The sequence below is a fragment of the Tympanuchus pallidicinctus genome, unplaced genomic scaffold, assembly GCF_026119805.1.
Source record: "Tympanuchus pallidicinctus isolate F22 unplaced genomic scaffold, pur_lepc_1.0 scaffold26, whole genome shotgun sequence".
NCBI lineage: Eukaryota > Metazoa > Chordata > Aves > Galliformes > Phasianidae > Tympanuchus > Tympanuchus pallidicinctus.
The window spans coordinates 116,313-138,855 of record NW_026294743.1 but is presented as its reverse complement, the minus strand read 5'-3'; the positions used below and the strand labels follow the sequence as shown (position 1 = coordinate 138,855).

Here is a 22,543-nt window from a genome sequence, read left to right as displayed (position 1 = left end):
CTTTGGAAACCGTCATGTGAATGTCATTCTGCAGTGCTGAGCTGAAGTTTGAGACCAAAGGACACAATTTTTCTGTTGGGTTGCCACATATCCCAAACTCACACTCTAAGTGCACGTATTGTAAGCAATCCCGGATTAGTTTAAGCAGCAGGAGGTCCAAGGGGGCATGGCAACTGTGCTGAAGGAGAGGACCCCCTTCTGCTCCCCATCAGGGTTTGGGAAGACATCCGATCAGAAGGAGGCTGGTTTGGAGGCCTCGAAGTGGGATGGGGACAGTGCTCGAGTGTTGCTGTAGCAGCAGATCTGGCTATAACTTCAAGTGTTGGGAATAAACTCTTTCTGTAAGAAACTATATTGGCACAGGGGAGACCAAGGGAGAGATGCTGGAGTGGGGACGTGCTTTCAGCAACTCAAACGGGGGAAGAGGCAGGAGGGTGCTGAATTATCTCTGCATGGCATGTCGGCCTTACAGAGGTGCCTAGTAATTAGCTGCCACTTTCAAGGCAAAGCTTGATTAAGTTTTATCTTGAAAAAACATGCAGTTCTTTATAGAAATGAATACTTCTTTTAGACTGGTAATAAAAAGTGAAGCTGATGAAAGGGAGGATTGAAAAACAACTGCAAAACTGCCTCGGGTATAGTCATCAGTGCATTCAGCAAAATGAAGGGTGGAGAAATGAGATACTTGAGGAAAAGCAAAGTATGTTTTTAAAACCCTTGTTGTTTTTATTTCTAGGGTGCTTCAGACTGACAGCACGTTATCTTCTCAGTCGTGAAAGAAGCATAAGAAAATAAGAAAATCACAATTGTGCAGTAGTATTCTACCATAAAAAATGCAACAGCACACCCAAACTGTAACATGACCTGTAAGAATTTTCCAGCCACTCCTTAAATCTGAAGATTAACTTTGATGTCCTAAAATAATGCTGCTTAAATGTTGCTTGAGACTTTCTTAGGCTGGAGCAGCTGTCATTTGATCCTCCCATCTAAGTCCCTCTCTGTATCTTTGAAGCAAGATATTCTCTACATTTTCCTTTGCGTATTTTCACTGTAATTACTGACCTTCGCTTCTCAAATAGTTAATATAGGGTCCAGACTATAAAGGAACATTAAAGAACGATTTTTTTTAAAGCTGTTCTCATACCTAAGGATGCAAATAAGTGCTAACTATATTCAAAAGTATAGGTATCTGATCTGTGAGAAGTTTGGTTCTCAGAGACTCCGCAAAAATACATGTTTCTAGCAGGCCACTAAATGCCTTTACCAGATCCAGTTCCCCAGACCAATTCTGTGCCCGAGCAATCTTCTACAATCATGGAGGCAGCTTCTGGCCTTGCTTTAGATCAGCTCTGCAGGATGTGGGCATGTATTTGAGAACCCAAACGCTCCTGCTGGAGTCAAAGGCAGTGTCTATCACAGAAGCAGACACATAATGTTTAAGAAGAGTGTGAAATTCCACAAAGGGATTGAATTTGTGTACACAAAGCGGAGGCAAAATGCAGGCTGTCAGTCTGTCGGTCAGCCTACATTCCAACCATGTTGTTCTTTGACATTAGGACTTCACACATAAAAGTGTTGGGATTCCTGAGTTTACCAAAACACAGGTAGCTGTCTATATCCTCTTCTTGCTTGGGATGGGAAAAATCCTTCCCAAAGCACTGGGTTGGCTGCAATGTGCATGTGCACCTTTCCATCCTATATACAGTGCTCTGAAGGCTGGTACAGCACAGAACTGCAGTTTTTGTGCTAATGTGTACCCATGTATGAGGGAAGCAACATTAAAATTCTGCAAGAAGGAACCCCCCTTTAGTAGGGGGTTAGAGTCTATGATCTCTAGAGGACCCTTCCAACCCCAGAAGTTCTGTGATTCTATGTACCTTGCCCTAGGAGCTGGTGTCCTAGCAAGATGCTGGCTCATGACATAGCTGTACCTCTCTGATGCTGGCTGGGGCATGAGGGTTGGCCCACAGAGTGCAGCATGGCCTTCCAGCTCTGCAGGCATCGTAATACACAGGGAAATGACAGCAGAGCTCCCACAAAGGAAGTGGCTCAAAAGGATCATGCTGCTTCCTGTGCTGAGTGCACCAGTGCAAGCCTCTGAGATGAGGTGAAAGGATGAAGAAGTCCTAAGGAAGTTTCAAATTCATAAAGCTTCCTAATCTCTATTCTGAATAATCCCTTAGGAAGATTACATTCTTTTAAATTTCATATAATCTCATTGCCCAAGATGATATCTGTCTTCCTTGTACTAGCACTCAAGAGATTGTTGCTAGGAATGCAGCATTTAAATGGGAATGCAGGTTTGCAACTGCACTTGTGAGTCACAGCTAGGTACAGACCGTGATAGAGGAATCATTAGGCAATGACTGAGCTCTTTTACTCCCCCAGAACCTCTGGTTGCTATTAAACCATCAATATTTGAGATGCAGTTTCAGGCTGGTTTCGAAGCTACGAGGACAGCCAGCTTGCCCAGCACAACTGCAAGCAGTGGTAGCCAAGAGACTGTCACTCTATCAGATTCTGATGATGGATCTTTGAAGGCACAGCATGGCTCTGGGGCAGGACAGGTAGCCCCCTATGGGAACGCCCCTCGCCCTCACCATGTTGGCTTTACCCTCTGCAGCTCCACTGTACTGGGTCTGATCTGCCCACTTCCACTTCCCACAAGGCTGCAGCACAGTCACGTGGCCAAAAGCAGGAGCTGATGAAAGCCACACCAGTTTTCAAGCCCATCCAACTCTTCTTGCACAGAGCTACACTGAAATACCTCTCCTACGCAGGAAACTTGCTTCAGTTCTGCTCCGTCTCTAGGCAAATTTCTCTTTGCTTACTGAACATAGACGAGCCCTGGGCAGTACTGTGACGTACAGTTTACATAGATGATTAGCTCTGGGGGGGGGAAAAAAAAAAGAAACTTGTGTCAATTAGTTTTGAAGTGGAGCAGAGGAGTAGGTGGTCATTTCTCGCCATCCTAAATCGAGACATCCCTTGTTGTTTATCTGTTTTATCTTTTCTTGTGGCTAATTTGCATATGGATGATGCAGACTTTGGGAGGACTTTGAATATTAATTTTGAATAAAAAGCTCTACTCAGCTTGAGTAATGAGTTCTCTTTGATCTTCTGCAAGGGAATTTTAATGGACCAAGACCTTGCCTTTTGACACCTTTTTGTGATCTACCTGATTTCCCCTGAGAGTCCCAGGCCAAATGGACAGGCTACAAAGCCAAATAGGGCACAAGGATCTAGAAACTCATAAAGAACTAGTGGAACAGTTTTTTGTTTTTGTTTTTTTTTTAAAAAAAAAAAAAAAAAAAAGGCAGTTCAGATAAAAACATTGATAGCTAATGTCTGAGCTGCTTGTGTCAGTCTAATTTTTTTTTTTTTTTTTGCAAAATTGTAACACCGTTAGCTATGTGAATAGCAAAATCATTCTTCATGCAGGTTTTGTTCATGTGTTTAATTTTTTACAAATGTAAAAAACGAATTACACCCTCACACCAAAAATTGGAAGAAAAAAAATGAAGAAAAAGTAGATTTAGGGAAAATAACTTCTTTGATTAACACATAATCTTTGAACCAAGTATTATGAAAACACACAAAGTTAAAATATGAAATAGAACGTTAAGAAATGGAGAACTGGAGAACTGGTTCTCTCCAGAAAGAGTTAAATATTTGGTTTTAGAGAAATGGATGTCAAATCATTGAAAGGAAGAAAAAGGGGACTGAAATGCTGTTAAACTTTAGACGAAGCCAGTAAACAAGAAGGGAGGAAAGATCTAAAAAACTGAATTAGGAAGAGTGATACTTAGAAATGGAAATATAAAAGTGGCTCGTGGCAAGAATCCTATGTAGGTATATAAGGGTTAGAGATGAAAAAGAAATGGAAGGGTTCAGATGAAGATATTAAATGTCAAACTGAGTCTCTCAGAAGTATAGATCAGAAGGGACCACTAATAGAAGCAAAAAATGGAGACACTTGAAAGCAGAGGAATATGTGTTTTATTACCAATTCTCTCAGACATCCAAGGACTGCTGCAAAAATCACAGCTCACCTGGCCTCTGTTTCTTCATCTGTAAAATGAAGCTACAATTCCTCTGGATTAGTTTAGAACCATAGACTCGTGAAATCCTTAGATTTGGAAGGGACCTCTGAAGGCCATCTAGTCCAGCTCCCCCGCAATGAGAACAGGAATATCCATAGCTAGACCAAGTTGTCTATTTCTATAACTATTTCTAAAGTTTTTAGGAAAGCTGGATGAAAATACTAGCAAATCAGGGGAGAAAAAAAAATACAGACATGCTGAAAATTCCGCACTAAATGAAGCAAGAATTTGGGAAGGCCCCTAAATACAGCAACACAGAAATTAGGGCCTGAGATCACGAGTACAAATACCAAGAGAGTGACAGCAGCTGATACATGAGGTGCTTCAAAAATACCACCTGCAAGAGGCAATATCAGGAAAGGGCTCAGATTTGACTGATTGCCCTCAGTGTTCGTCAGGAACAAGGCTAAGAATGTGAGCAGGAGATGTGATGTGAAAGCACCGGTAGACATGGCTTTCAAGGGAAACGCTGAGAAGTATAGCATGGCATTTTAAAAACTGTGGGAAATTATCTTTTCACTAAACAGGCTGAGAAGTCAGGATGGTACTCGTTCACTTGATTGACTGCTGAAATTTGTAATTCAGCTCTTCTGCAGCTCACAGTGAGCAGAGGTGACACCATTGTAAAAAAGCTGTCAGGGCACTGCTTGTTTCACTGCCCCGTCCTCGCACCAAAGTGGCTTTAGGTAAAGGCCACAGTCACAGCTGTAAGAAAGAGAATCTATCTCAGGAGAGCGGGCTGGCCTAGAAAGAATGGCAATGAACTACACAAAAACTATAATCTGTATGAAGCTGTAGAAGAACAGTGTACAGAACCAGGCTGCCAGGCACTGGGCTATTCTCTTCTCAGCTGTGGCAATGATTTTTCTATTGTTAACGAAGGGATCAATGAAAAATAGGCTGTTGCTCCTCAGATAGCAAATATTTCAGGGACGGTTGGACTGGATGATCTTGGAGGTCTTTTCCAATCTTGGTGATTTTATAATTTCAATTAGAAGAGATTTCTTTGCTCGTGTACTGATGAATTTTGGTTCAGTTTTTCAAGAAAGGAAACTGCAAAGTAGGCATACTAAAATATCTAAATGCAAATACTGATTTCTTTCTTTAAATACAAAAGATTAGCTCTGTCAGCAGCACCATTCAGTTCCCAACAAGACCTTTGCCAAGTCCTCCTTTAGTGACTGTCTCCTAAAATTGTAAGAATTAGTAATAAATACATGGGAAAAAAAAATCGGAAATAATGAAATATTTCTTAAAAATTTCAAGAACACACCCAATTTTCTCATTACTTACCTCAAGAGTGACTCAGTGGATGGTTTTGATTATATCAAATATAGTACCCTTTTTTTTTCCCCCCTTTTTTTCTCTTAATATTTTGGCCTTGTTTTAAAGTTACTTATATTCTTATAGTTTCGTATTTGCAGTTCATATCACAAGAAGGAACTTTGGGTTTCTGCAAGTGATTCTTTCCCACAGCACAGTAATATTACCTAACTATAGCATGACATAGAAAAGCGTTCAGGAAAAAGTTGTCTGAAAAGAACAACTGAAGTTTTCTAGAACCTGCTTTTTGTAGAAAAGGCTCTTAGTTTTAAGTGTTGTGCTGTCTAACACAATATTCCACCTCACTCTCTAATAGATACAACTGCAGCCGTATGAAGCTAGTAGTATCTTGAAGGTTTATTCAGGCAACGTAGAAAAATCTCTCACTCAGAACTGTATGCTCATTCTAAAACTACCAACATCTACATAGCTTACCACTTCCCTTTTCACTGTTAGCATGCAGGACATAAGGAGTCTGTGCTTCCCCTGTTAACAAACACCTGCAATGGCAACAAGCTTCAAAATAGATTTCACATACACTGTTCAGGGATAAATGTGACTACAGTCTCAGTATCTATCAAGGGATGTTTGGTCTCCTAAATAATTTTGAAACTGTGGTGTTCAGACACAAAGAGCTTTGATAAAGAAATGATTGTAGTGACTGCATTTGAGCTTGCTGTCTTAAAATGAAATAGGAGGTAGGAGAAAGTCACACGCTTTGTAAAGATTTGTAATCCTGATGAGTTGTACATTGTTTAAAACAAGCTCCACAATTTACCTTCAAAGTTCAGACCGAGTTACTAAATTCTTCCTGTTGTTTTCCCCTGTGAGCATTGCAGCACTCTGATTACTTTCCTCCATCATCCGCTAATGATGGTATCTCCAACCTCTTGACTTACTAATCCTCACCGAGCTACGGCTGCAGCTCTTGTAAACTGAACCCACTTATTGAGATCGCATCAGGCTCTCTCATACAGATCAGCACTTCACACTGAGTGCTCTCAGAAGGAAACAGAGCCTCCTTATCTGCACTATGAGAGGTCTGCACAGAGTTGAATAGTAAAGGACATTCAAAACTACTAAAGGGAAACAATTCATAGAATCACAGAATGGCTCAAGTTGGAAGGGACATAAAAGCCCACCCAGTCTCACGCCCCTGCCATGAGCAGGGCTGTCCTTCACCAGCTCAGGCTGCCCAGGGCCCCATCCAGACTGGCCTTCATTGTCTGGGCATCCCTAAACTTTTCCTTAAATTTGCTTTTAGCAGGAGAAAGATACAGATTGAGATTTTTGGCTACGGATTACATTGCTTGAAACACACACATGAAGAAATTTAAGTGTACTGTGATTTACTCATCTTCAAACTTCGTTAATGCCAACAGCACCTGTGTTAATGGTACCTTCAACAGTCAACTGAGTTGGTGCACCGAACCCTATAGAAGGGCCTCCAAGTTATGTAGGGCTGCACAAGTATGAAGACTAGCTTAGGTGTTTGGTTTTGTTATCAAGTATAGTAAACACAGTGACAGTTCAATACATCTTGAATGCAGATACTGCAGAAGCTGACTTTTTTTCCCTGTTATTGACTGTAGTAATACATGGAGCTGTATAGAAGGGCCCATATCAAACATAAGTATCAGAAAGGCTGAGAGGGAGAAGAACAGCTTTCCTCAGTGATCAGTTCAAAGCACAAGTAGGGCTGTATTTGTGTTTTGATGCACTGATAAATGTTTGTGCCACTAGTGTGTGTCCACACGTGAGCAGCTTTAAGAAAGAAAAGCTGCTAAATTTCTATTGTTCGTCGCTCAAAAATAAATCAGGCTAGAATTCTTGAACAGAGACAAGAAAATTTGGTTTAAAAAAGCCCTTAGTTCTCAGAAGTCGGACATTTATTTTTTGTGTTACTCAATGTCTTTAAGTATCTAGAGCATCACGCTCACTTATTGCTGTTACACTGTCGGTGACACCAAAGGCACGGGTGAAATTAGCGAGGCGAGGAAGCGCTAATCTCTTTCTAAGAACGAATTCTCAGTAGCACCAGCTTACTCTTAGGGCACCCAACAACTCAAGGAATTGCTTCTGCCCCTGCTGTACCTTCTACAGTTACCACGTTAAAGATTCAAGTAATTTCTTCTTCACCCAGCCCTCCCTTTCCCCACCAAAGCTTATGGCTTTTGGTCGAAAACTTCAGCTCACGGTGCTTTTTCATCACTTTAAATCATTCCCTCCAGCCGTTGCTACGGCGACAGCGTGGCTCGTGAGCGACCATAGACACGCCCGCCGCGGCCTAGAAAGGCGCTGCTCGCGGCCTGTCCCCCTCCGGGCCGCCGTATTTCCGGCCAGGTACTTCCGGTTGCTGCTGGTCCCGGAGGAGGAGGAGGAATACAGTCGCAGCGGGGGCTGCGCCGCCCGGCCCAGCGCGGCCTCCTCCGCCCCGTGACGCCTCCGGGGTGGCAGCGGCTACGCTGGCGGCAGGTGAGGGACGGGCCAGGGCTGTGGCGGGCGTTGGGTCCCGGTTTGGGGTAGGGCCGAGCCGCGCCCGCCGGCCTACGCATCGCATTGCGGTCCCTGCGGGAGGGCGGCCGGGCCTGAGGCCTCTTCCTGGTTACTCCGAAAGGCCCCGTTGTGTGGCGCGGGTCCGGAGCTAGCTGCGGGCGGGCTGCCTGCCTCCCTCCCTCCCTTCCTCCACAATGCTGGCCGGGCACCGTGCGGGGCCGTGCCCAGGAAGAGGTGGAGTTGAGGAGGGAGCTGGGAGCTCGTTCGCTGGTAGAGGGAAAGACTACTGGGTGCTGTGTCCTTGTCGTGCCCCTCGGACGTGTTCTGTGCCCAGGCAGTTGGGGCTGTAAGTGTGCCTGTATGTCTGTTGCAGCTGGCTGCTTGTTCTCAAGTCACTGGTAAAAAGTGGAAGCTGTGTGGTGTCGTCTGATAAATGGATGCTGTGCTGCGCGTTGTGTGCAAGCAATATGTAGTTCTGGTGTTGCTTGGGTTATGTCTCTGACGTTCTGTTTTTGCCTCAGACCATCTCACAGCCTTCCTTCTTGCCTTCTCTGACCTCGGTGCGTGGTCAGTATCTGACGTGTTTTTTCTGTGCTTGGTGGGACTGCTAACAAGGATCTGTTATCAGCTTTATCTCTGTATAAAGAGATAACAGAAATGTTCTTCTGCTATGCTGGGAACTGTGTTGTGTGGTCAGAGCAACTCCAAACTGAGCAGTTGTCTGATTCACATGTATGTCTCTTGGTATGTGTGTGCATACACAACTAGAATGTGAGGCATTGATTAGGTACAGAGGAATGTTAGGTGGGAAGAATGATGTTGAGACATTATGTTAATCTCAGGGTTCTCTATGTTTTGGTAGAAGTTCAGACCATTATAGGAACCCATGGCTTAGGTGATCGGGAGTGGAGCATGGCTTGACCTAAAGCTGGCAGTGTGTTAGCTGCTTGCAGTACTCAGTCTGCATCTCCACAGTGTTCTATAACTCTCAAATATGACTAGCTTTTGTAGGAGGAGCAGAAGTGGAACTGCAAGAGTGCAAAGAGGAAACTATATTGTGGTTGCAGCAGAAAGTGTTTACTGCATTCTTAATTCCTTAAAAGAAGCAAAACTGAGAATTAGTGGTGATGTCCTTAGTTATAAGTCGAAAGTAAGGAAACATGCTTGACTTCGTTATTTTCTATCTGTCTTTGCATTTTCTGTAGTGTTTCAGCAACTTTTATTTCACCAGATGTGGAACCAGTAATAAGATGGTTAAGTGCAATAAACTGTAACGAGACAGAAGACTTTCATCTTATTGGCAATTCATTTATTAATAAATAAATGTAAGTGAAGGAGCCAGTGCATCCAGTTTAGGAAAGCAAATGTAAGTGTTCAGAATCCTGTGGTGCTCATTTCTAAGACCGTAAGAGTTACCAATTAAGTAATGTAAACTACATTAAGAATGAAGTCCTTTTTCAAATTTGGTTTATTGCTGGTAATGTGCTTTGTTTGTACTTGCTCTTAATCCATAAGTGTGCCCGTATAACTGCTAATTATAATTGGTTACATGTTCTAGAGGATGCTTAGGGTGTTGTTTTTAAGCTGTCACGTGGTTAACTTCTGCCAGCTGAAGAAATGATATGTTAAAATGTCTGGTTTTGTGCCATTCTGGGATACTCAGTGTGGTTGCTGGAATTCCAAAGCGTGTGTTTAGTGCATGTGTTGTGCCTGTATTTTGGGCTTGTTACTGCCACCCAGCCTTCTCTTTCAAGGCAAACAATGCCCATTTTTCAGTGCTCTCTGTAGTTATGGGGACAACTTCCGTCAGCAGGAGAGAGGTGATGTAAATTTCTGTTTGCTTTGGGCAGGCTCATTGACTTACTTGGAACAAGGTTTTTTTGCTTCTTGCAAAACAAGTTTTTCATTTCATGTGATTTTTGAAGTAAATGTTTAAAGTTTAAACCTGAGTTTCTTTTGTGTGGTCTTGGGCTCTGGTGAGTGGTGCAAGTATTACAGCTTTGAGTTGTCTTTTTCCCCACAGCTCTGCACTCTGTGTTTGCAAGCTGCTGTCACTGTTTGGCTCCTGTTATTGCAGGGTGGAGGTGAGCGGCTCAGTGATGTTTGCAGCAACACTTGGCTGTGAATGAAACCTTACACAAAAAAGTGGTCAAGTGACAGAATCATACAATGCTCTGATGGAGTCAGAAGGGTTCTGAGCATACTCAAATGTTCCAGCTGTCTCAGTAACAAGCTGGTCATATATGGACAGAAAGAATAAGAAAGATATGATTGTGTTAACTATAGGTCAGAGAAAAGGAAACGTGGACAGATTGGATGACTATGCTTTGCATCTTCTAGCTGCTGAGGGCAGGTCTGGCATGTTTCATGGCTCGATCATCTGCACTCTTCTTCTGCCTTAGCTGTGAGATAGAAGATGCTATTTAGGGTACTATGAGTACCGTTGTAAAAGATGAGTTGTTATGTTGTGAGTGTTCTGACTGCTTTCAGGAAAACAGTGCTACATAAACTTGGGGGGGGGGAGGAAGGAGGGAGGAGTGTAGCATAGCAAATAAATTTTAAAAGCTTTAAATGTCTTTTTGTTTTTACACAGTATCTCTGCACAGATTTGTGAGGTTTGTGCCCCTAGGTTCTTTTAATTATCAAGACTTTTCTTGCTGCATATCTCATTTAATAACCTTAATTAGCCAGCTCTGCTGTATGGCTTTTTGTACTAGCAGTTTTTTTTTCAAATTGATTTGAATATAAGTATTAGTAGGTAGGAGGGAAATCCAACCTCATTCAGTGGTAGCCCTGAGTGAATTGCAGCCTTTCTGGAAGAGTTCTCTTACTTAACCTTGTTTTTACAAAGCCAGCTGGGACGTTATTTAGTGTAATAGGAGCTAGGTGGTTCAGTTTCTCATTCTCTGTGTCCTTATTTTAGTTCCCCTGTTGCACAGGATGCTTACTTTGCTAACTATTTGTTATAATTAGTATGTTTTATACCTTGGAAAATTGAAATAGGATATGAATAGTGATCATTCTCAGATTTTTTTCTGATCTGGTGCATGACTAAATCTGTACAGAGTGGTGCAAAGCTCACTAAACTTCAGTCATGTGTGATTATAGTGAGTACTGACAGTCTGTTTAATTTTTAATGACAGGTTGTCTCTTCCTTGCAAAGCATTGAGGGAGTTGTGGTATCACCTGTCCTTACTACCCATGTGAAATCAAATGTGGGTCACGTACCTAAAATAAGTAAGAAACTTAGATACCTGTCATAACCATGCTACTCACTGAGTTGGTTTCTGGTGTATGTGTTGACTGTTACTGAATTTCTTTCTCTCAGTAGGTGAGGTGTTCCTTTTAAACAAGATAATACAATTGAAAGATGACTCTTGCCAATTAATAAGCTGTTCAGTCTGTTGTGCCTAGATTCCAGTGACTTAGGATCAACATAAACTCGTGTAGTATACATATGCTTAATCTCAGCAAAATCTAGAAAAGCTGGGTGCTTTGTAATGGTAGGATGCAAGAGGTGTGTTGTTGCAGATGAAAGTAAATATCAGCTGAAGAACTGTAAAGCTGTTTACTTTCTGGGTTTTAGGTTGCAAGGTCAGTGTTTTGTGCAGGGAAGATGTCTTGGATAGGAGCTTATGCTGCTAGACTGTAGTCATTGTCTTAGTTGGACTTCAGTGACCTAAAGACCCAGTCCACCTCTAAGGAGGCTTCTTTTTGCTTCAGTAGAGCTTGCAAAAGAAATTTCTCCTGCAGTTTTTGCTTCCATTTCGTGAAGATTCTTTCATGTCAATTAATGCATGCCATCACTATTTTATTTTCAGGTATGTCAGAACACAGGAATGAATCCACAGCACTTGATGAAATTCATCCAGCTGGAGAAGAGGTCCAGTCTGACTCTGAGGTGACTGAGCGATAGCTGTATTAGTGTCACATCAGCCCATCCTGGCAATGGTTTTGGGCTCCTGGAGAGGTTGATTCGCGTGGCACAGGGTAGTTAGTGTGGGGATGTAAGTTTGTGAGTAATCGTGAATGGGAGGGTTTGATTTTGAGATGTTGGAGGAAGTCCAGTTAACTGACAAGAAGGGATTACTTCAAGCAGTGGTTGTCACTGTGCTGCAGGGTTTGCTTCACAAGCTGGATAGATTTAGGCAGCATAGAGTCTAAAATGTGTAAGTACAGCAGAAAGAAGGGATTATTACTTCAAGGTAGCAGTTCTTGTGCAACATTGTGTAGCGAGGCACTGTGTTTGCTGGTGGAGTGGTGGATCTGGGCTGCTTTGGCTTTCTTTTTCGTGGGATCAAATTCAGTTTGCATCTCCATTGTGAGCAAATTGTTGCAGTTCCCACTTGTCTATAGACATTTTAGGAAGCTGTTTCACAGAAATAGAGAGTAGATGTTTCCTTGGCTGCTGTAGAGTGACAGTAGAAAATATTAGTTATTTCATTCCTTTATTCATCACTACAAATGTAGGAACTTCGCTAGATTTGCTTCGGACTGTCCCTGCATACTGTTACATTTCTGAGGATGCAGCTGTATTATTTACAGCTTAAATGAGCTGTGGGCTACACTTGCTGAAGGGACACTTCGTTCAGTAATCATACTCACTGTTTTAACAGAAATATTACTTTGAGTTGATGGTTTTGTCTTCTCAGTGGTCAGTAAGCTTATTGTGACCGAGGTTGCAGGAAGCTGCATTCAAAAGGGAGATGATTTCTGGTTTTGGCAGTAATCTGTATGTAGAGCGTGTGTTTTGAGATACTGTTCTCTTGTAGCTGTTCACCTGGGGCTGTGGCAGAAAGCAATTCTTCAGGTTCTCTGTACTTTCTTAGTCCATTATTGTCTCTGTTTTGTAGTTACAAGTATTGGAACTGTATAACCTCTGCTCTAAAATTGCATCAGTTTTGGAGAACTGATGGCAGTGGAAAAATTCCACAGCCCCTTTTTGAGCATAGGTCACCTTCTTTTAACCCGTGTTGTTTCTACAGTCTTGTTTGCTGAGCAAACACACATGTACTTACTTGGGGACGAAGTAGGGGAATAAGGAAAGCTGATGTGAGAGTGAAGAATTAGGGGTAACGAGTGCAAAAGGGGAGTCCTCAGAACCTCCATGTAAATCAGTGAGGGAAATACTAATCGCATTCCACCCCACAACTGTAGTCAATTCATCTTAGCTTTTATGAAGTGATGGTGCGGTCACCTCTTGTCTCTGTGTTATAATTAGTACACTGAGCATAAATTACTGCTACTGATGATGTACTGATTTATGTTTTGTGTGGTCAGAGCTGGGCCAGTTATTGCAGCATGTGTCAGGCTTTCGTGCATGCGCATGTTAGAGTTAGTAGAATCACAGTTGAGTGAAGTGTGAAATTAATCGTTCCCCTTGCTGTTGGTGACTGTTAGAGAGGAGTTGTCCATGTTTGATGTTCTCTGTTCTTCACTCTTTCAGGACATGGTTCATCTTTTCTGTATCACGTTGAATGTGATCAGAGTGTTTGTCCATTGTTTTGCATGTGTTCAAGTGGTTGGTAGAGGTCGTCACGTTGTAGTAGTATTCTCACCAATATGAGATTCATTCTGAGGAGTGTGGGCAGCATAGCTGTAACTATATGATGTAACCAGAGCTGATAAAGTCACATTCCATGGTTTTAGTGAAGTTACAGATATTCAACTCAAATGTTTGCATCTACACCAATATTGTCTGCAAGTATAAAAACACAAAAGCTTTTCATACAAACATCCCTTTTCGTAAGTGTGGTTTGAGAGGTTGCATCAAGATGTGCTTCAAAATAGCAGGTAATTTGTTTAGAACCAAGACCAGTGTCTCGTGCTTTGATGGTGTTGCTCTTATAAATAAATTGTCTGTTTCTTGCAAGAGTCTTTTCCAGATCTTAACCCGGATCATTATTTGAATGCAGTGGTTACACTGCTGCTTCTAGTCTTCATGAAACAGCAGCATCTTGTTACTAACTTTGGCTCTGGAATTGTGTTGGAGCTTTCCAGTTCTGGTGCCTGCGTTTCACTATAGGTTTACTGCCGTTGGCTGAGTTGGAATTGTATGCCATCAGTTTGGTCAGAAGGTGGCGCTAAATTATGAGAAAAGCAAAAGCAAGTTAAACAACTTTAAGGCTTGGAATCATCTTTTTATTTTTCTTATAAACAAGTAAATTTATTGCTTTTTTTTATTTTCCCTATCTAATACTTCTTGTTTATTGTTAGCCAGTACAACTTCATTTATCAAAGCCTGCCTTTGTTGTAGTTGGAGCAGCATTAACTACATCAAGAGTCAAAGTGTGTATATGGAAAGATGAGGTTTGTGCATGGCTCTATGTCTCATTTGTCTACCCCTCTCCTCTCCCATCACTTATCCTGGTGTTTCCTATTTCTTAGATCTTGAAGCTTTGTGTTATTTCGGAGATGTGCTTGCATACTAATGTTTGGTTTTGTGGTGAAATGAATGTATGCAGACCTAGTATATCAGAGTATTACCAAAAGGGAAATAAGTCAGCTGGCACAAGATCTACACATCAAATATTCTAATATAGATCACTCAGTGTATTCCAGAACCAATGCTAACCTATTTCTTCTGGTACAATAGGAAGGTGCAATGGCTCAGGAATCTCCCAGAAATTCAGCAGCTGAAATTCCTGTGACGAGCAATGGACAGCTGGAAGATTCTCATGAGCACAGCTTTAACAGGGTAAGAGCTTTCCTTAGTGTCTAACAAGGTACTGTTATCAGAAATGTTGAAGTTAGAATGCAGTGCGTAATGTACTTCACTTGACATAGTTTTCTCAAGTTTTTTGGTATTTTAGTTTGATAAATGTTAATCTTGTTGGCAAGAATAATAAAGAAATCCTGCCAAGGGTGCATACAGATGGCTCGCGAAGTCAGGAGTGTGCACTTGTATGTTATTGATTTATAAGTCCTTAGGATATCAGTTTTTTTTATCCTGACAGTTTTACCTAAGCAGGAAAGCAAACACTTATAAAATACTGAAGCCCTGTGAAGTCCTCAAATAAGTTCTATAAGCAAGTTTCATATTGTCTAAGACAAGCTACTTCTAAGGGAGGTTAAGTTGGGAGGTAGCACACCTGTAAGTAAAGATGGGCACTTTCTGATGTGAAGTTGTAGATAGGGCAGAAGTAATTTTTCTATACTTAACCTGGAAAATTTACTACTGTATTGCTGTTATTAGGTGATAAGTATTACACTCTGTTATGTTTGTAGCATGTGGAATGAGTTTCTCCTCATCTGTATGTATCGTCTCTGTTTTTCTTATCCTAATTGTATTTTTCAGCTGGTTCTTTTGTTTCACTGCCCAGCAGAGGGTGCTGTGCTACAACTTTAGGGATTTGGTGTTGGTTCTTTTTGCATTTATTTTGTTTTTCGGTTTGTTTTTCAGTTGGAGATCTGGATAATTAACTCATCTTCATATTTGCTATCTGTCAATACACAGATTTTGAGGAAATCTCTAAGCTCTAACAGTTCCGTGCTCATCTGCAATACTGAACTATTTATAAGAGAAATGAGAAATACTGTGCACAGCTTGGACTTTTTGTTCTGTCCTATAGAACTACTGAGTAGGGGGCAGGAAAAATAATTCCTTAAGTTTAAGAAGTCATGTGCAACTGGAGCATATTTCCTGATCATGTGTAATTAAATGAAGTAGAAACTCAATTTTGATTAGGTTGTGCCTACGTTTTAGGTGGGACAACTGAAGTAAACCTTAATGTGTTAGTAGGTGTAGGTTCACTTGGAAGTAGAAAAGCAGATGTACTATTTTTGAGCCTTAGAACTTTGGTGATTTGACTTGATTGCTGTCTCAAAGCTGTCTGTCCTTTACCTAGAAATTGCTTCTTAGGAGTAGCATGTTCAATAATTTTTTAGTTTTTATGGTACGTGAGATTGTACTTTTGTTGACTCGGTCACAGCACTTGTTTATTCCAAATATAATCACCATTTTCTGTGGAAAATTGAGATGTTAGTGAAGTTTTTGTCTATGGCTGCATGGTAAAATTGAGGTAGATTCTTGCAGATGCTATGCATTTTTGTGGCTTGGAGTTAAATCTGTTCTGAAACTTCCACTAAACTCAAAAATGGATCAAGTATTTGGTTGAGTCGAAGAAAAATTATGCTGTGCGAATTTGATCATGTTTTCTGCTGTAGCTTTTAATACATTTTTGTATTTACACATTTTTTTCATATTGGAGTCAGTGAAGATGAACTTTTGGAACTGTCTTGTGCAAGTTAACACCTGCATGACCTAAACTCAGAGTATGTGATAAGTGGGGCTGCTTACAAACAAAACAAAGAAAACAATCTCCTTGAAATTAGTATCTATCTGTTTACTGATCTCTTAGTCTCAAATTTTAATATTAAGCTTCCATTCATCTTTGTGTTTATTATTTTTAATGGTTAATGCTATTTTGTTACTACTTTTTTTTGTTGCCAATATTTTCAGTAATTTTTTTTGCTATAACCTAAGGCAATATTCTGCACTACAGTACTTCTATGTTGAGTTTTCAGGAGTCTTCTTCCCATTATCCTATGGGAAGGAGAGGCCAAGCACTTGTTTTTTAGGAGGTCGCTTAAAAATGGGGCAGCATGCCATTATCACGAAGTTGTGCTCTTACCAATTATTCAAATTCTAGTGTACTTTTCAATCAAAATTTCTTGGTACTTGGGGGAATAAGGGTATTGTAGTTTTTTTTCATATTGTTATAGGCAGTGAGATGTACAGCTGTACATTGCATAATTCAGGTATAAGATTTAAAAAAAGAAAGTAATTGATCCCGTATTTCTGTTTGCTCTTCTACTCCACTTTGCTACATGCACTTGACAGTTGGTATGCTTTTTTGGTAGATTGAGTAAAGATATAGTTGTACAGTGTGCTTTTCAAGATTCTGTGGTTATAAAGATTTACATGCCTTCTTAGCAGTATCATCAGACCTCATCCATAAGCCACTCAGGCATGACATTTTTGACTCAACGTGGTATTTGTATGTTCTGAAGCATGACAAATAATTCAATTTGCAAGATAACACAATACAAATATATTTATTTTGAAGTGGCAAGGAGAATTGCTTGTTCTTTGGAAGAAAAAATGTGACTAGTTGTGCAGAATATCCGACAGAACAGATTGTAATGACGTTGCAGGAAGAAGTGTATTTGTTCCATTCTTGTGGATATATATTAAAGCATTACTTGATGCATCCTCAGTAAGTTGTAGCTCCTGTACGTTTAAGAAAAAAAGTAATAAAGAAGACATTTACAAGGTAGCTTGAGTGTTTGCTGAACTGTAAAATCTCATTTAGAAATATGCTGCTGCATATGCTGTCTAGTTTGTAATAGTAAGAAATGCCTAAGGAATTCTGACAAGTTTTGTCCTGCCTCTATGGTAAATGGAATTTTTTTTTTTTACTAACAAAGCCTGTAACTTAAATCATCAGCGGATAAAATGTCTAATGTTTCATTACAGAAACGCTTGAGCCGGTGCTTTTCAGCTCTCCAAGCTCTGTTGAAACTTAGTTAAGCTCTAAAGACGTGATGTTTAAAAGTGTTTGCTGATGTTTGGATGCTTTTTAGTCTGTGTTAATAACAGAGAACTTCAGTGATTACTAATTAAGCATGTTTTTCTTGCTATTTTGTACAAGAAAACACAGAAAAAAAATGTTGGTTTATATTTTTCACGGGTTTAAGTCACTTATCCCTATCTTGTAGAACTAAGTTTTCTTCCCATGGAACTTAATTGCAATTAGAATAGTAGTGGCTTTAATGTTGCTGAAGGAATAAGAAGTGAGAAAGTATATTATTCCTTATTGAATCACATGCCATAGGAATAATTTAAAAAGCCTTCTTTGGTCTGTCTGTATAGGTGCTCAAGAGCCATAAGCTACTTGTTATGCTTATACTATTGTATGAGATCTGTATTAAGTTCTGAAGTCTGCATCTCTGAAATTCTCATTTCAGTATTTCTGTTTGCTTTCTGTGTTGCTTCCATCTCTTTTCCCACTTCTACAGGGGTAAAACATTGTTAAATATGTATATAATACATGCAGTTAACTTTGGGAAGAAAAATTGAACTTAATTGTTAGTATTCAATCTGTTAAATTTCAAGCACAAAATGAACTTTGAGATTTGGTGAACCTGAGTGCAAATATTCAGTATGTTGTTCTGTAATTCTGTTAGGTTTCCAAGTTATGCAAATAGGTAAGGTCAACTCATTTTGTCTTTTCCCATTAAATGATGCCCCGGCCTTCTCTCTCATGTTCTACCTAAAACATCTGAGTTCTGTTTGATAGGTTTTGCTGTACTGACCGCTGTGTCTAGAACTCAATTTGTGCACTTGTATTTTAATTCACGCTGGTTTTAGAACTCAGATTGGCATGTCAGTTATAGAAAACTGCTTTTGAAATGAAACCAGTTCAGTCTGTCTGTTTGTTGCCAAGCAATCTGCTTGTCTTAAAGAACAGTAATTATGAATGTGAATGGTGAGAGTGCAAGTGAAATAAATATTAAAGCAGATTGTGATTTGGTGTTAGGTAAGCCTAAAGGATTGTGGCAGGAAAAGCTTACCTTCTGTTTCAAGAGAAATGTATGTATTGCTAATAGAGGCAATGCCAGTCCATGTTTTCTGCATGTTAGAAGTAGAATAAAGCATTAAGCATAAAAATAAATGGCAGGAGAGCTGTAATTTCTATTGATATGAAGATCTAGGGAATTCTTGGAAGATAGAGATTGAGTGAGGCAAAGGGTAGAGGAAAATGTGGGATAAGGAGCCCCGCCAGTGCATCCATTAGGGCTCTAAATGAAAGTTCAGAGCTCTGTATCTTACTAGATGGATGTTATATCTACTCACTGAAGATTAAATTAAAATAATCTTTAAAACTTTAAACTGGATCTTACAATATGATGTATTACAAGTTCTTCCCAAAGGTAAATTTCATGTCTTATTAAAAACATGATTGATCATTTGAAAAATATGAGCGTGTGATTGTTTCCAGTTCCAGTTGCTCAACTTTGAATGGGCTCCTCAAATTAACAAGGAACGTGTCGGCCTGTTTTTCAATTGCTTTATTGAAAGTAATAAAGGCACCTAAAATTGTGAGTTTTGAAACTGTTGTTAGTAAAAAGCCAACAGTGATACTTGGACTTCTGTTAATATTGACTGATACAACTGTGCATTCAGTGTCATTTGTGCTGTGAAAATTCTACCCCGTGGAGAAACAAAACTGTTTTGATATCTTTCTCACTTCATTTTAAACTTCAATGTAGAGCATGGATGGGAAATGTCTTTATAGAAAGAAGTCTTTTAGCTCAGCTCACATTTCCTTCTTTCTGTGTGTTCTGTGTGACTTCTTTGACGTGTCTACCATATCAAAAGAACTGATACAAGTTCATGCTAGTTGGCCTGTATAACAAACGGAAGAATATTGCTGTTGGAGACATTTAAATAAGACTATTCTCATTATAATAGCATAATGTGGTGATTTGAACTAAAAGTGGAGTTTTAACCAGAGACTAATGTAGTTTAAATGCTCTGTGCTGTGCAGGTTGTTTGCGCTGACTCAGCTAGACCGTACTTTTATTCCTTTGGGCCGTTACCATCCTAAATGGCTGAGAATGGCATAGGTAATTCAACCTCTTGACTTCACGGGGATATTCTAAGTTGTAGTTTTTACACTTCTAATTGTGGGTTACAATGGAAATACCAGATGATAATTGCATAAACAAATGCAGTGCTTCATTCATCATTCTCAATTGTAGAAGAATTAAATCATCGCTTTCTGTGGTGATGACAATACATTACAGGCTTGGATTTTTGAGATGTATGAGTGTATCTTGAATTCTAGTGATGTTATTAAGAAGGTGTCAAATAACAAATTTGAAAGCAGATTTTATGATCATCAAACTCTTCCTACTAGCTGGAAGAGCAGTAATTAGTCAAAACATGTTTACCTTACTGTTGAAGGAGAATCTGACGTGACTTCCTATGTTGTAACAGCAAATATTGATGGGAAAAAGAGAGTTTTTACATTGCTTTCTTCTTACATTTCCAAAATATCCGTAAGCACTGTAACAGCTTCTCTTAAATGTGAAGTCTGTGAAGGTAATCTTTTCCTTACTCTAAGGTGTTTCTAAATTATCCTTGAAGTGATAAATTGCTTCATCGGAAACAGATGCCTGAGTAGCCTTTTTGTCTGTCTTTATTGCATATAAGGAAGCATGGTCAGTTGCAAGAATCATGTGCTAAACTGAAGTTTACATGCAGAAACATGTCTGTACTCAATGAAGTTAGCTGCCATGTTTGTAAACAGCAAAGAGGCAGTGGATTGGTAATCACTGATGACATTTCTCATTGCGTAAACATCTTTCTTCAGCAAAGTGTATTTCAGCTGGTTGGTATAGGTACTAAAAGCAGGCATGAATGCATTTCTTCACACTGCACTTCACCTTTTTTGACAACTGAAGAAAAGATTCCTCTGAACAAACGTTTTGTGCTTGTTTATGCACCTATGTGTATACGTGCCAATAAAAAAAAAATCTGCCTAATATACCCACCGTTGTGTTTCTTAATATATTTTCATGAACTGAGTAGTATTTTTTTTATTTTGGAGAAGGATCTTTCTGTATGTTTTATAGTATTCTGAATGATTCATTTAACTGTAGTTTGTTCAGTCTGTGTTTAGCTTTGAATCAAAATTGAACAGTACCTATAAAAGCATTTTGGTTGCTTAAACTTAGATGTAAACTTCTGTATTTACAAAATAGATGTTCTGCATTTTTATCTTGAAATACAGATGATGGCTTAGATTCCTGTTTTGAACATGCTTAGAGAGATTAGCTGTTTGGCTTCAGATTTTAATATTTTTGTGAAGTATACAATGTGCCAGGGTGTCCTTGGGGAGAAAAAAAGTTTGATGCTGTGTTCTGTTTTCCTAAATTGGTGCATCTTCCTCTCTGCTATTTGGTTATCGTTATGCTTTTTTGTGGCTCCTACTGGCTTGCAGCATTTGGAGTTAAATGGACTGTGAATACCAGTTGAATTAGGTTGAAGCAAAGCTTTCCATCATACCACCATGTTTACTTCAATGGAGGTACCAGTGGAAGTCAGCTGCAAAGACGAAGTATGTATCAGGTGTTGAGATCTGGTTTATTTGTGAGATGAGATTCTGTGCGACTACTGTATGTTTTTCATGGTATGTATTCTTTCCCATTTTCTTTTTGGTATTATGCTTCAGGTACATAAATGGAGGGTTATTTATATGAAATAGCCAGTTGTATGAGTACAACTATTGGAGTAGGTTACTCCAGTTGCAGTAACATCCTCGGTTTCCCACATCAACAACATTTCTACTATATTGGAATTCACACTTGTAGCTTTTGCTTTTTCTTCCCCCTAGGAGTTTGTCTTAAACTGAAGACAAATCAGTCTGTGGAGATGTGATCCAAAGCCACTTCTTCACATTCTGAGCTTTTAGGCAATATCATTCTTAAGCAATAGCTTATATCTTGTTTGTGGACTCAGTGACTGCAATATTACATGAAACATACATTGGATTTTAAAGATGATATTTTGTGTGTAATCTTTTAATTGCAAGTATTATGAATAGTTACTGTATGTATCCAGGCAGTGGCAATTTTTTTAGAGCTATGTGTAGTTTTTGTCTATGTATTTCACTATTGCATTCTGAAATATTGCAATACTGCAATATTGCATGTTCTTTTGCGTTTCTATCTTTTCTTGCAAGGGGATGTAAAAGTATGTCTAACTCCAGAAAATGCCCATTTTCTATCTCCTTGATGCATAGTTTCTTTTTTTAAGTGCATTTTACCCTTTTTCTTTTGTTTCTATAGTAGCTTTTTGTTCACTTTTTACTGTTAAGAATTAGTAGTTTACGTTGCTTTGTATGCCTATAGGTTTTTTTTTTAGGCGCTAAGTATATTCCATAACATTAGAAGTTGAAACTTGAGATAGAACATGGCCAGAGCTCAAAGGGTTCCAGTGAATGGAGCTACTCCTGGTGAATGGTCACCAGTGCTGCTTCCCAGAGCTCAGTTGCACAGCACCCTCAATAACAACATGCTTTACCTCTTGCTTAGCTCTGAAGTGCCCTGGTGGCAGTTAGACTTGGTGTCTCGAGGTCTCTTCCAACCAAACTGTTCTATTGTCTTTCTTCTTCTTAGGAGGATCTTAATTTCTGCCTCAACACATTGTTGCCAGCAAAACTTAAACAAGGGAGTTTCAGACTGTTTAAAATTGATTAATTTTAAAGGCAAGGAGAAGTAAGCAGCAAAGAGCATTTGTGATACAGGGAGGTGCTCAGAGGGAAGTTGCTGAGGGAAGATGCCTTCCTGTTTTTACTATGTCAGAGTTTGAGGAGATTTCATGTGCTGCTTATAGGAATTAAGGATTATGTGATATTTAAAGCTATTTTGAGCCTAGAGTGAAATAACTTGTATGTCTGATAGTTGTTTTCATGCTTTTGATGGTAAAACATTGTCTGCCCTTAGTCTTAGGGCTTTCTGTATCCTGATCAGTTTAATGGAAAGCATAATTAAACTGCTGTGATTGTCTGGTCCACAGACAGCTTCAGACCACTAAGCACGGTGATGTAGGC

General features: G+C 39.7%; 1 protein-coding gene across 6 annotated transcripts in view; it reads left to right on the top strand.

The window, feature by feature from the left end:
• Window positions 1–7,767: 7,767 nt before the first annotated feature.
• ARFIP1 (ADP ribosylation factor interacting protein 1) overlaps window positions 7,768–22,543 on the top strand; it is a 38,617-nt gene continuing 23,841 nt past the window's right edge. For 2 of the 6 annotated variants that reach the window (XM_052690128.1, XM_052690123.1), the window contains exons 1-2: window positions 11,744–11,823; window positions 14,518–14,619. In XM_052690128.1, coding sequence (XP_052546088.1) covers window positions 11,746–11,823; window positions 14,518–14,619 — 180 coding nt within the window. In that variant the 5' untranslated portion in view covers window positions 11,744–11,745. Of the gene's footprint in view, window positions 7,902–9,155; window positions 9,176–11,741; window positions 11,824–14,517; window positions 14,620–22,543 lie in introns of those variants that run through there. The other 4 variants (XM_052690125.1, XM_052690126.1, XM_052690127.1 and 1 more) reach the window with 4 other exon arrangements.